General features: G+C 35.1%; 1 protein-coding gene across 2 annotated transcripts; it reads left to right on the top strand.

Moving 5' to 3' along the window:
• LOC21406874 (probable protein phosphatase 2C BIPP2C1) lies at nucleotides 1-12497 on the top strand. 2 transcript variants are annotated; one of them, XM_024170410.1, is made up of 10 exons: nucleotides 1-431; nucleotides 1026-1873; nucleotides 3325-3449; nucleotides 6161-6228; nucleotides 6501-6578; nucleotides 7661-7830; nucleotides 10709-10852; nucleotides 11148-11276; nucleotides 11436-11487; nucleotides 11835-11851. In XM_024170410.1, exons 1-9 carry the CDS (start codon nucleotides 206-208, stop codon nucleotides 11457-11459), a joined length of 1812 nt encoding a protein of 603 aa, XP_024026178.1. In that variant the 5' UTR covers nucleotides 1-205; the 3' UTR covers nucleotides 11460-11487; nucleotides 11835-11851. The 2 variants fall into 2 exon arrangements, with proteins under 2 accessions (XP_024026178.1, XP_010103824.2); XM_010105522.2 differs by lacking the exon at nucleotides 11436-11487 and having other exon boundaries at nucleotides 11828-12497.
• The last annotated feature ends 1550 nt before the right edge of the window (nucleotides 12498-14047 follow it).

The raw sequence follows: 14047 nt of genomic DNA on the forward strand, positions 1-14047 counted from the left end.
TGCTGCTGGAATTTCTTACAGAACTCATTCCACTGAGAAAAAAGCGTAGCCAAACAACAAACAAACAACTAATTTTACTCAAAAACAATACAAGTGAAAACAAAACACAACCTTCTAATATTAGCATTACACATTTGAGGATTTTCTTGCCTTTTCCATTACCAGAGAACATGCAGAAATAGAAACCAAACAAAAGAAAGAAAAAATGGCGGATCTCAGAGCTTCCCTGCCTCCGAGCTTCCACACTCTCTTCGTCCCTTCCCGCATTCTTTTCTTCTCCAAACCTTCTCACCATAACAGCAATGGAATTGGAAGCTTCGCTCCCAAATTGCCGTCGCCGAAGCGACGGACTAGGGTCCCAATTCTCGGCTCCAAATTGGATTCCGACTCGAGGTCTTCGTCCTCGGATTTCGGCATCCTCTCAACTTCCGGTAATTTTTCTCTTCTCTTCTTGTTTTAATTTCTGTTTATTTGATGAGAATTAGGAAAGTTTTTGAATTTCCGGTTGTTTGTGTTTGAAATTTGGAGTAAAAGAATTCATGTTATTGTGTTTGGCGGTGTACTTTTTAACATAACGGTCATTGATTTTCCTCAAATGTCTCGGTTGAATTTCTGTTAGTTGCTCAGCAAGAGATGGATAGGATTTAGGAAATTGTGCATTTCTTTTTCCCGTTTTGGGATTCTAAAAACTTGTTCTGTAAGTATTTGGAGCAATTGATTGTTTATTGCCGTATTTAGTAGCGTCCTCCACGTAATTCCACTGTTTTTCCTCCTTTTTGTTTTTTCTATTTTTGAGTTTCTGTTTGATTGCTTGGTAAAATGATCTGCATCAGTTCGGTAGTTTTGCATTTATTTTCTCTTATAGATTTTAGAAAACTGTTCCTTTATTCTGAGTCTGCTCGTGTTTGGAATTTTTTAATTTTTTTTTAATTTTTTGGGATTTGGAATAACTGAGTACTTGTTTCTTGTTACTGTCGTAGTGTAGTTCTTCTGATTGTTATTTATGGGTTTCGGTGGTTGGGCAGAGTGTTCGGACGGTAGCATTGTCTTCCGGTTTGGGCACGCCAGAGACAGTGAAGCAACGGTTGCGACTATTGATGTTGAGAAGGATGACAATGCTGCCACTGAAGGTTTGGTAAATGAACATGGTAAACAGTCCAATGAGAGCATAGGACTGGGTAGTAGTTCGGAAAAAGTAAAATCTCATTCCAAAAGACAAGGGAGAAGACGCTCAGCCCAAGAAAGCAGAGAAGTCAGTAGTGTTCTTGATCAAGTTAATGATGAACAATTCAATGAGTTTGTGGAGCCAGATAGTGTTGTAGATCAAGGTACATCTCGTACCAAAAGGCGAGGAAGAAGATACCGAGCTAAACTAAGCAAAGAAGTAACTAGTGTTCTAGATAGAGAATCTAGTGAAGTAGAATCTGTAACTGATAGCGTATCAGAATTGAGTGAATCAGTGGAAGAGGCTACACTTGATTCTAAAACCAGTGATCTGTCTCATTCTGAATCTAGTGTAGATGAAGTTTCAGTTAACAAGGTTAATGATGTGGTTAGGACTACAGATACTAGTTCGGAAGTTGATGTTGTTCAAAATGAGGAAATTCATAGAGACATTGAGGAGAGCACTGCAAGCATTGGTGGGAATAAAGTTATAGATGTGTCTGATAATTGTGCTTCTCCAGCAAGTAACGAAGAGAGTTCCCATGTTGAAGTTGCTTGTCTCCCTACATCTGGTGAGGATAGTGGAACTCTCATTGAGGTAACGAATCTGTCCACCATGACACAGGCCGAAACGCCACTGGATCAGGAAATGGGGACAAGTGCATCGGATGAGGATGTTAAAGTGGACAAGACTGAAACTGGGATAGCGGTATGTCTCAAATTCTAATTAGAAGGTCTATGTTTGGTTATAGTTTACCATTCTCCATGTCCTCAATCAAATTGATGATGGTAAAGGATGAACTCTAGAACCTTTTGGTTGAGAAATTTTAGTTCCCTGTTGAAAATATTGAATCCTTAATTGTTCATGAATTAAGTTTAAATTTTCTACCATCATGCCAGTATAATAATATATCCAAGAACTTAAAGAAATTACTGAATTTATGTATGGTTACTCTGAAAAAAACTTAACTCTCTATAGTAAAAATAGTTTGTCCAAAATTGAAGATTTTACATTTATAGTAGGCACTTAAAATTATGAGAATTCTATTTAAAAAAGAATTCTGTATGAGAATTAACTAAACAACTGTTAGTGTTCTATTTCAAAAGCATTTACCTAAATTTGAGAATCGTAAATCCTTTTTTTTTTTTTAGATTGTATTGTATGATTCAGTTATTAAGAAACATGCCAGAATGAGTAATGTCAGTATTTTCTGTTTTGTCAAGAGACAAGTGAGAATGATATATACCAGTATGTAAGTGATAATATATTTATCAAGCTAGGATGATTTTGTTCAAGTGAATGCATGAAGAAGATAGAATTTGTCATGGTAGTGGTAGGTAGACTTTAGAAAGTAAAGGAAAATGTGGTGATTTTTGAGGCGATGGCTTCAGCAGTCAGATATCTTTTTCTCATGCTCCTAACATACTTTTGAGTAGAATCCTATAGAGGCTGATGTTGTTTTTAAAGACTCGGGATTGCCAACACGCTACTAGTGCTCTTATTGTTTATTTGGCTCATCTACCATCAAATAAGTTTCTCTTACTACAGAGATGTGTAATGTCTTAGTTTAATGAAAATAAGAATTGCCTCTTTCTCTATTTTGTGGTGTCTGCTTATGCATGAGTATGCATCATGCTTCCTAGTACATATATAAAATGTGCAAACCTAAAATCATGAACTAATATAAAATAACTAGGAAACTTTAGTAAATTGACTTTATTTAAAATTTTAAGTTATTGTGTTCCGTACAAAAATATACTGCATTTATATATCTTGTGGTTGTAGATGTACTGCTCAACAGCATGTACCCTTTCAATTTTGATGAACTTGAACTATTGACTCCATAGTTTCCAAAATGTTATTGTTGTTTCACTGACAATGTCGAGAGCATCTGCATGGTGATAATTTTTTAAACTGCCTAACCCGTTTTCCCGCTCATCATTCAAAAAAGGTTTCTGATTGCGTTGAAAACTGCTGATTGAATTTAGCTTCATGCTTTTTTTTTATTTCTTTTATCCTGATCGATTTTAAGCCTAATGTTTTGGTGAAGTTGCCAGTTTGGTAATGACCAAAGGGTAGTTGGTATACCATTATGTATTGACTAGCTCTTCCATATTCAGGAGTTAAATAGCTTTTAATCTATCTTCATGTGCATGTAGTTAGGTTGTAATGTCTCTTCCACAACTTCTGAAGAAGATGCGAGTAAAACAAACACAAGTAATGTTGCAGGAGCGCCAATCTCTGAAGTTGTAGAAGTCCCTTCAATTACAAAAACTCCTATTAGGTATGCCACGATGTAGCTTTACCTCATATCAAATCTTTGGCGCAACTGTCTTGCATGGATACTATAACTTTTATGGGTTGTGTAGAGGCTGTAAAAGTGTCTAAAGTAGAAATGTCACTATCATTTTGGAGGTTTTGAGAAGAAAATAATTCAATTATTCTTATTGAATAATGCGTGAATTACATGAATGAATAAATAGGATAGCTTGTATCCTTGTAATCCTAACTAACTTGCCAAAAATAACAAATCTAGAACCTATAGTATCTGAATCCTAAGTTCTAGGAATCAAATTTTTTATCGAACAAAAATAGAACTAAATCCTAACTAACTCCCTAACTTTTCGACACTCCCCATCAAGTTGGTACGTAGATATCGATCAAGCCCAACTTGCTGACAAGAACCTTCAAGTTAGGTTTGAACAATCCTTTTGTAAGAATGTTTGTCGCTTGTTGCGATGTTGGGTTGAATGGCATGCAAATGATTCTTGCTCAAGCTTCTCCTTGATAATATGTCTATCGATCTCGACATGCTTGGTTCGGTCGTGTTGGACTGGATTATGAGCTATTCTTATTGCCGCTGTATTGTCATAGTATAGTTTCATCGGTGTATTCACAAGGCTTCTGTAATTCTGCTAGAACCTGTTGTAACCATAATAATTCACAAACCACGTAGGCCATGGCTCTGTATTTTGCTTCCACACTGCGTCGAGCAACAACATTATGCTTCTTGCTTCTCCATGTGACCAAATTACCCCACACATAGGTACAATATCCGGTTGTCGATCTTCGATCAGTTGTAGAACCTGCCAAATCCGCATCGGTGTAGACTTCAATATTTTGCTGTGCATTTTTTTTTTTTTTTTTTTTTTTTGGAAGAATAAGCCTTTCCCTGGAGAACCCTTTAAATACCTCAAAATTCAATAGATGGCCTCTAGATGTTCTTTCTGGGCAAGGTGCATGAATTGACTCACCAAGCTAACAATAAAGGCTATGTCGGGGTGTGTGGGATAAATAGATTAGCTTCCCCACTAGTTTTTGGTACTGAGTAGTGTATACTGGCTCCACCTTTTTGTTCTTTCCAAATTTTACATTTGGGTCTATTGGCGTGTCCATAGGCCTACATCCACTCATCCCGGTCTCGTTGAGGAGATCTAGGATATACTTCTGTTGATTTACCACAATTCCCTTCTTCGATCTTGCAACTTCCATTCCCAGAAAACACTTGAGAGATCCCAAATGTTTAATCTCAAATTCTTTAGCCAAACTCATCTCTAGTCGACTCATCTTAGCACAATCATCACCTGTTAAGATAATTTCATCAATGCACACTATCAAGACCGTTATCTTTCCTACTACTGTGTGCTTCATAAACATCGTATGGTTTGTGCGAGCTTGGTTGTACCCTTGGTTCTTCACAGATCGGGTGAACTTTTCAAACCATGCGCTTGGTGATTGCTTGAGTCCATATAGCGACTTTTTCAATATGCACACTTTTGAGCCGAATTTTTCTCCAAAGCCAGGAGGTACATCCATGTAGACCTCTCCTTCTAAATCCCTGTCCAGGAAGGCATTATTGACATCAAGTTGCTATAGTGGCCAATCTAGGTTAGCTGCAATTGATAAAAAAACTCTTACAGTGTTTAGTTTTGCCACCGGTGCGAATGTCTTCGTGTAGTCAATACCATAAGTCTGAGTAAAACCTTTGGCCACCAATCGAGCCTTATATCTCTCAAGTGTACCATCAGACTTGTATTTTAGAGTGAACACCCATTTGCATCCTACTGTTGTCTTTCCTTTAGGTAGATCTACCATTTCCCAGGTCTTGTTATTCTCAAGAGCTTGCATCTCCTCAAAAACTGCTTCCTTCCTTTATGGAATCTGAAAGGCATCCTGTACATTCTTTAGAATCTCTACAAGTGAAAGTTGAGAAGTAAAGGTGGAAATGATGGTGAGCTTTTCATAAGACACAAACTTGGACAACTGATGTAGCGTGAAGATAACTGGCTGACTGAAGACACTGTAGCAGAAACACAATCAATCAATTACACAGTTTCCTAAAATAGGAAAAACGTGTTCTTTCCAACAATAATATGTGAATTACATGAATAAATTGGATAGCTTGTATCCTTGTAATCCTAACTAACTTGCTGAAAATAACAAATCTAGAACCTGTAGTATCTGAATCCTAAGTTCTAGGAATCAGATTTTTTATTGAACAAAAAATAGAACTAAATCCTACCGACACATTTGTACAGTGTACATGTGGTTGTGCCAAATATTTTATTTTATTTTGTGTATTAAGATGCTCAATGTCCAGACAATCTCTGATATAATCATATTGTGACCCATTATCTAATGTAGGATTCTCTATTAATAGATATCCACACGCACGGACACAAACACATGGAGAAACATAGATATCTGTGCTTGTGTGTGTGTTTATTGAGCAAAGTATTTGTACTCTATTGCAGTGGGATTTATTGATGTTTGTAATCTTTCTTGCCAGTGACTATAAAATTATGCTTGTTTTGACATATTTGTCAGGGCACATCAGTTTTTATTGACTTACTATAATCATCCTCATACTGAAATTATGTATCGTAAAAAAAAATAATAATAAATAAATAAACAAAAAAATAATAAATAAAGTTAACTTACTCATAGAAGCATTGTCTATTGGTTGTTCCTCATGTTTGTTCATTTTGTATGTAGGGAGGAAACCTCAAGAGCGGGATTTGTACTATCTTCTGGTGCTGCTTCATTGCCTCATCCCTCAAAAGGTATATACTTATTTTATTATAATTCTTATCTTTAAGTATGTTTCACATGTTGAAATTGCACCCAATGTTTTTATTTGAATATGAAAAACTCCCATTTTTACTATGAACAAGTGCAAACGCGAGAATGTTTGTTTTGGTCTTTCAATTTTTACAATCTAATAGCATGTGCATCTGCAAACATCCATGACTCACAAACACCTTCTGATTTTTTTTCTGAGTTTTAGTCTAATGATATAATAATTCAAAAAGTAATAATTGCCAGGCGTTGACAGGTGGAGAGGATGCGTATTTTGTCGCTTGCCAAAGTTGGCTAGGTGTGGCTGACGGAGTCGGTCAGTGGTCACTAGAAGGTATCTGTCCTATCATTTTAAGTATCTATAAAGCATTTAAAATCATCTTTTATCGCTGTCTTCGGTAGTGAACAGTACAGTAGTGGCTGGAACTCTTATGCGCAAGCATTAGCTTCTGAAATATTTACACCTCAATGATTCAGAGTGACTTGGTGATTTGGTGCATAACTAACTCTTTTATACGTTCAAGGCAATAGTACTCTGATTTTATGGTACAGTAATAAAATGATTATTGGAAGCTCATGTCATGCTTTGTCTATTTGGTAACTTCTTGTCCCAAAAGGTCACTCTCTCTTCTTTCATAACATTTTTGTTCCTGGCAACAAGTAACTATACGTTATACTTAATGTGTATTTTTTCTTCATATTATTTGGTTCCAGTTCTATTTCTACTCTTTAATGGAGTAACATTATCGACGAGATGTTCACTGCCATAATTATAGTTTGGGCTTTCCTGATCTGCAAGATTAATGTGTATTCGGGGTTGGCCTATTATAAAATCTCTCCCTTAATGTGGCCTTTGTGAAGTAAAAAAAAAAAAACAAACTCGGCATATTTTAACCTTACTGGAGCATAATAAAATACATAGGTTATGCATTAAATTAATTTGTAACACGCCACTGATTGATTTTTGAGTAAAGGAGAAAAAAGCTATGGTACAAAATGTTGACTTTCATAAGTCATTAAAATATTCTTGTACTTTATTCTCATTTTCTAAGACCCCGTTCGTTTCGTTCGTTTGAGCTAAGAATTTGAGTTAAAAAATGACTTAATATGAGAGAAAATACTGTAGCAGAAAAAGTTGAATTTAAATTTTTGTGAGAGCAAATACTGTAGTAAAAACTTGAGTTGTGATTCGAACTAAAGATATGAACTGGGCCTAAATATTTTAGAGCAGGCCGCAAAACTTTTCATCTCTCTAAGTTAACTTTTTATATGCACTTTAAAAGATTCAGCAAACTGCGGTTCGAAATATCTTAGTTCCTTATCTTCTATAATTGTAGGTTTTTGTTTTTGTTTTTGTTTTTGTTCTTTAATTATTGTATTTGGATCATTAGTTGACTACTTCCACCTCATTTTCAGGGAGCAGTGCTGCACTATACGCCCGAGAACTCATGGATAATTGTGCAAGAATTATGGCAGATTGCAAAGGCACTCCAGTGAAAGAACCAGACGAAGTTCTCTTTAGAAGTGTTGCAGAAACACAATCACATGGATCATCAACAATTTTGGTTGCTTACTTTGATGGTCAGGTATTAACTTCCTATGCTTAAGTTTCCCTGTACAATGAACATCAATAGAGTATCTTTTGGAATCTTATCTCTGTCCTGTCCCAAGATTGTGCATGTGACAAGATAATACTTGCGGTTGTTGGGTTCTTATTAGAGACGTTTTCTCATTGCTAGGTGTCATCTGTATTTCCTTTATACTATTGGTCTTGGATTTCTCTTTCTATTTCAGGTCTAGGATGCAGGAGTCTAATGTTGTTTCTTGGAAATGGTGGTCTAATTAACTACTATTAAATTTGGATGGAAACGCGCTTTTACACGTGACATGACATGCTTTGTCATCATTCCCAATTCTCATCCGAAATTCCAGTCTCTGCTTTTCAAACAAACTTTCACGATATGTGTGATGGCATTTCCATCCAAATTTTAAAAAGCCTTCTCTATTTGAGGTACCCTGCAACACTTCATTAAATTTAGAGAGTAATTTGCTAAAATTGAAAGTTCACGGGACAGCTTGCCAATTTGCAAAAATTTCAGGGGCAAAAAGTGCCAAAGATCCTAAGACATTAATTAATCATGTAGGTTATATTATGTATTATCTGTGCTTTTTTTTGTTCCTTTTCTCCGTCAGGTCCCTTGTACACTTGCTCAAATTAGCGTTCGTTGGTCTCTCTTCTTTTCGGTGGAATTACTTATCTAATTTAATAATGCATAAAAAAGTCAAAGGCTCTTGTTACTGTTCCTTCAAAAAAAAAAAAAAAGGCTCTTGTTATAGCACTCTCCCCTGAGAGTGCCACGTGTCAACCCCTCCTTCCTCTCCATTTTTTTTTTCCTTTCTTTCCCTTCCTTACCTTTTTATCTTCATTTTTTCTTTTAAGTCTTGCTTTTTTATTTTTTATTTTGTAGTTTTTTTTACAGTTTAATTTTCTACTCGTATTTTTAAAAATATTTTTTTCCCTTTACTCCTATGAAGGTTATTTCTTATAGTTTAATTCTTTAGTGAGTTTTTTAAAATATAGTTTTCCCTTTACTCCTATGAAAGTAATTTCTTTTGCATCTGTTTCTATTTAATTTTTTTGTTAACGGTTAAAATAATTTTCTTTAAAAGTGTTCTTACTTAATTATTTTTTGTGTCATTTTTTAAGGGGTTTTTGAATAATTTCTATCGTATTGAAAGTTATTTTTATCGTTATATATATATATATCTATGCATCTAACATCTAATCTAACAGTACATAAAAGAGCCAAGTACTCTTTTCTACAGTGCTCCCTAAGCACTCTCAAGACTGCCATGTAGTAGCCCCTCCCTCTCACCCCGCCTTCCTCCTCTTTTCTCCCTTTTTTCTCACTTTCTTTTTTATTTTTTAAATGTATTATTTTTTTATTTGTTATTCTGTTAATGTTTTTTGCAGTTTAATTTTTTACATATGTTTTTGTAAAACATATTTTTTCCTCAGTTTACTCCTATGAAAGTGATTTCTTCCGCATGTGTTCTTTTTTTTTTTTTTTGAATGGTTAAAATAATTTTCTTCAAATGTGTTCACATTTAATTGTTTTTCGTGTAAAACCTATTATATCAAAAGCTACCTTCATACATATTTTTTTCTCCAATGCTTTAACATAACACTTCTCAGGCAACCATGAGGTAGCCCCGGGCCCCCTGCCCTACTCCTCCCCCCTCCCCACCCCCCACCCCACCCTTCTAACTTTTCCTATCTTTATTTTTAAATGTTTTGTTTTGTTCTTTTATTTTTTTTTATTTTATAAATGTTACAGTTTACTTTTTTTTAACATGCGTTTTGCTCTTTTCTAAACTTATTTTGTTTTGTTTTTATGTTTTATTTTATTTTTCCTAGGGCTCTTTATAATTTAATCGATACATCCAATTTAATATCTAATCTAATGTATATAAAAACAGTCAAGTGGACTTGGCCACGAAGGAGGCCACTTCTTCTGTTTTTCTTTTCTTTTTTCTAACTTTTTATGTTTTTTTGTTCTTCTTTTTAAATTTTTTTATTTTTCTTCTTTTCTTTTGCCTCTATTGTCTTTCTTGTTTTTAATGTTTCCGAATATTCTTTGTCAGTTCAATTTTTTTTTTTTTACAATCTTTCTTTGAAAACATTTTTTAATTAAAATAATTCCATTCAAATATGTTGCTACTTTTTTTTTTCAAAAACTCCTATATAATTTAATTATTTTTTAAAACTTTTCCTCTTTTTTGTCTATTCTTTTTTTATTTTTTTAATTATTTTTCTTCTTTTCTTTTTCGTATTGTCTTTTTTTTTTTTACCTTTTCTTCTAATATTTTTTGACAATTCATTTTTGTTACATTATCCTTCTTTGAAATACTTTCAAATGTCTCCCTACTTTTTCTTTTTTTGTCAAAAATTCTGATAACTTTTAATTTTTTTCAATATGATTTTTTTAACTTTCTTCTCTTGCTCCAACTAATGAACTTAGCTTTTAAGGAGGCTATGTGTTTTGACGTGAAATCAAGCTAAGCTTACAAAGTTATTCCACACGTGTGTAGCACGTGGCTTAACTAGTCTAAAGAAAAGATTGAAATATAATAATGAAACAAGAAAAAGGGATGCTACATGGTATTCAGCTATGTGTAGTAAGGGGAGTTTGATCGGTACATCTGTTTGAGTGATTATGATGAAGTTTCAATTCCAATGGAAACAAAATGATTTGTTTATATGTACTTTTTTGAGGATGTATTCCTTGGCTTAAGTTTAGCCTATAGGCAAAAGAAGTAGCTAGTTGCTGAGGGAGGCAATGATGGCAGGTTGTTTTTGTGTGTGAGTGTAATATACAGAGTCACACACATATACATTACACGTACACGTACATTTTCTTAATTAGAATTGCTATCAAATGCTCTAAATTGAAACTTTTACAGACTTTCCACGTGGCCAACATTGGTGACTCGGGATTCATCATAATTCGAGGTGGTGCTGTCTTTCAGCAGTCATCTCCAATGGTACACGAGTTCAATTTTCCAGTACATATTGAAAGAGGTGACGATCCCTCCAAACTCATAGAGGTATGTCATATGAAATTACTTCTCCAACCAAACTTTATAATGATGAACTCGTCATGTTTTCAGAAGCACAAAAGTACAATCTCCATTCTTCCCTACGAAAGATGTTTGAAGAATGCAGTAATCTTTTTCTTGCAACTCCCATTTGTATGCCTCCGAACACCGTCAAAAAACAAAAAAAAGAAAACAAAACAAACAAACAGACAAAATCTTTTTTATGTTTTTCCATTTTCATTGTGAATGAAAGCATGATGTCAAAGATTGTGGAGGCTTATATTAAAGAATGTTTATGTTTCAGCGGTACAGAATTGGTTTGGATGAGGGAGATGTGATTGTCACTGCGACAGATGGCCTTTTTGATAATTTATACCAACAAGAAATTGCTTCAATTGTATCAAAATCATTTGAAGCTGGTTTCAAACCGCAGGTGTGTTGTGACTCTATCCCCATTACTTCTTAGAAGCTTCTTTAGAATGTGAATAGAAAGAAAAATAAGCAGTTGTCTCCAAGCCACACAAGTAGCCTGTGGAAACCAGAGGCAAAGAAACTCCTTTATATTCTGACATGTTCCACAAACTTTTTTTAGATGTTTCCTTTATTCTCCGCATGATACTGGGATCTTGGCTTACTCTAGATTGGTAAACTTTTTTTTGGTAGCAGATTTGTCAACCTTATTGCCTGAGTTATTTCGCTATTCTTACTCTGTTGCTGTTCGTTCTTGTAGCAATCAACTTCCAATTCTACAAAAAAAATCTCCAGTCATACATTAATTACGTTGGTTAAAAGCACTGGCCTTGATGCTTGGCCTTCAAAACATTGCACAAATTTAAGAAGCCTATCTTCTCACCGAGTGACTGAATCTTGGTTATCTCTAGTAGCAAAGCTCGATTGCGTTATGCGTTGATAACCCCAGCTGTTTCTTTAGGTCCCTGTTTTTTTTTTTTTTTTTTTTTTTTCTTGACTATTTATCTGTTTCAGGACACAGCAAGGATATTGGCTAAAAGGGCACAAGAGGTGGGACGATCCTCATCATCAGGGTGTCCATTTGCAGACGCAGCTCAGACAGCAGGTTATGTGGGTTATGCGGGTGGCAAGCTCGATGATGTAGTCGTCATTGTATCATTAGTTCAGAAAAAGTACATCAGCTAAAGCGTCAGTTTAACTCCTTTGTATCAGTAGTTTCTTAAATGTGGAAAGGAAAAAAAAAAAAAAAAAACGCACTCTGTATCTTGTGGCTCTGGCTGTGATTTATAGTGGTATCCATTTGACAAACATGGCAAACAAAGGTTGCCTACTTCTATCTTGAATTTTATTTTGAATCCAATATTTCTTCATCGTCATACCAGTCCTGGAGAATGTGCTACGCTTTTTATAGGTCTGCCCGGCTTCCTCACTTCCAGAGTCGGCCGACATAACTCACGGGGTGCGGCCTTTCTGATGACATTGCTCCTTGTTTAATCAACCCGTTCTTGAAACAAATTTGCGTCTGGATCTTGTAGAACATGCCAGTTCGCTAAGAGAAAGGCCTGTAGCGATGACAGTGAAGAATGTGTCCAGTTAGCAATAGTATTATTAAAAGCTGAGCAAGTTATGAACACATCTTCACGTAGTGCAACTTAAAACTCCCCTCAATCTGAGAACAGATTTCCATAGGAATAACGTTTTAAACCTAATCAATTATTTTATGTCAATTACGAAAGTTGAAGATGCTCCTTAAACCTAAAATTGTCTGGTATGACCGAAACTGTGAAGTCCGTGGTGAGAACTCTTCACCTGCAGAGGTGGTTGTTGATCGTGCTACCAATTGGCTATCTGAATATAGTGTGGGTCAACGAGCGACTTCGCTAATTGATTCGGAGTCGTTACCGGGAAAAAAGGGCTGGTGTCGTCCTGAAAGGGGGATGTTAAAGATGTTGTGGAGGGATCAGCTTAGATCGGTGTAGGAGCGGTGATTCGTGATCATTCAGGAGATGTGTTAGGAGCTATGGCCAAGACAATCAGCGGAAACTTTTCTTCTTTTATGGCTGAATGCTTCGCTGTCAGAGAAGGCCTCAAGTTTGCAGCTGAAGTAGGACTCAACGTTTCAGTGGTGCAAACAGATGCGAGGAATGTTGTTGAATCCATCACCCAGGTTAGAGCTTATGCAATTGAGGGTTGTAAGGGACATTTTATCCTTTGTTCCTAACTTTCTTAATGTTTGTTTTAAGTTCTTTCCTCGTTGTGGGAATAGAATTGCCCATGCTTGCTTTGGTTTTTAATTCTGCAGAGGATAGATATTGGCTTGAAGAGGCGCCTAGCTGCATCCAAAACTTTGTAACTGTATACTGCTGTTCTAGTTCTGATTAATTAATTTAATTTTATTGTTTCGCCCTCAGGGACGTTCCTCTTTCAAAAAAACTGGATGGTCATGAATTCTTAAAACTTAGATGCACATTGTTTCCCTTGTTTAAGTCAGTGTGATCTCTAGAAATGAAATATAAAAAGTTAATCCCACTAATAGTTGTTAAGGTTTACCTCTCACTTTGGTTCATGACTTTTACAAAGTCATGCATTTGGCCTGAGGTTATACTCTCGTACAGTTTTAGTCATTCTGGCTATTTGTAAAATATTTGACGTAATCTCTGTAAATTAGGAAGTAGAATTGAAAACATTTAAAATTTAGAGACTATTCATGGAAATTCACTTTCATTTTTTGTATTATTTTAGCCTCTGAACTTTAAATATTTTCAATTTTAATTTTTAATTTTCACAGATTCTTTTAAAAATTTAACACTTAGATGATGAAATGACATAAATTGAAATAAAGTAAACCTCATAGATCAACTGCGGGATGCTAGTCAAAGATCAAAGTGGGATATTTTAAAAGTCAAATATCAAAATAGAATTGAGAATAAATCTCATATATCACAAATTAGTAGACATTTAGTTCATAAATTCAGAACCATAATTCAGAATCAATTGTGAGATGCTAGTCAAATATCAAAGTGGGATATTTTAAAAGTCAAATATCAAAATAGTATCGAGAATAAACCTCAAATATCACAAATTAGTTTAAATATAAAAGATGCATGAGTAGTAGTCCCAAGACCCCACTAGTAGCGGTGTCCTAGGCTTCGATTTTTCTTTAGATTTTGGTGTTGTTAGAGTGATTAGTGATATTAGGAACATTCCGCCATGGTTTACCTTCACGATGGTCAC

The sequence above is a fragment of the Morus notabilis genome, unplaced genomic scaffold, assembly GCF_000414095.1.
Source record: "Morus notabilis unplaced genomic scaffold, ASM41409v2 Scaffold165, whole genome shotgun sequence".
Lineage (NCBI taxonomy): Eukaryota > Viridiplantae > Streptophyta > Magnoliopsida > Rosales > Moraceae > Morus > Morus notabilis.

Excerpts from the sequence above, each read along its gene's own strand:
- LOC21406874 (XM_010105522.2), top strand. The coding sequence starts at position 206 with ATGGCGGATCTCAGAGCTTCCCTGCCTCCGAGCTTCCACACTCTCTTC. Across the intron at positions 1,874-3,324 it reads AGACTGAAACTGGGATAGCG|TTAGGTTGTAATGTCTCTTC; the intron begins GTATGTCTCAAA and ends ATGTGCATGTAG. Across the intron at positions 7,831-10,708 it reads TTGCTTACTTTGATGGTCAG|ACTTTCCACGTGGCCAACAT; the intron begins GTATTAACTTCC and ends AAACTTTTACAG.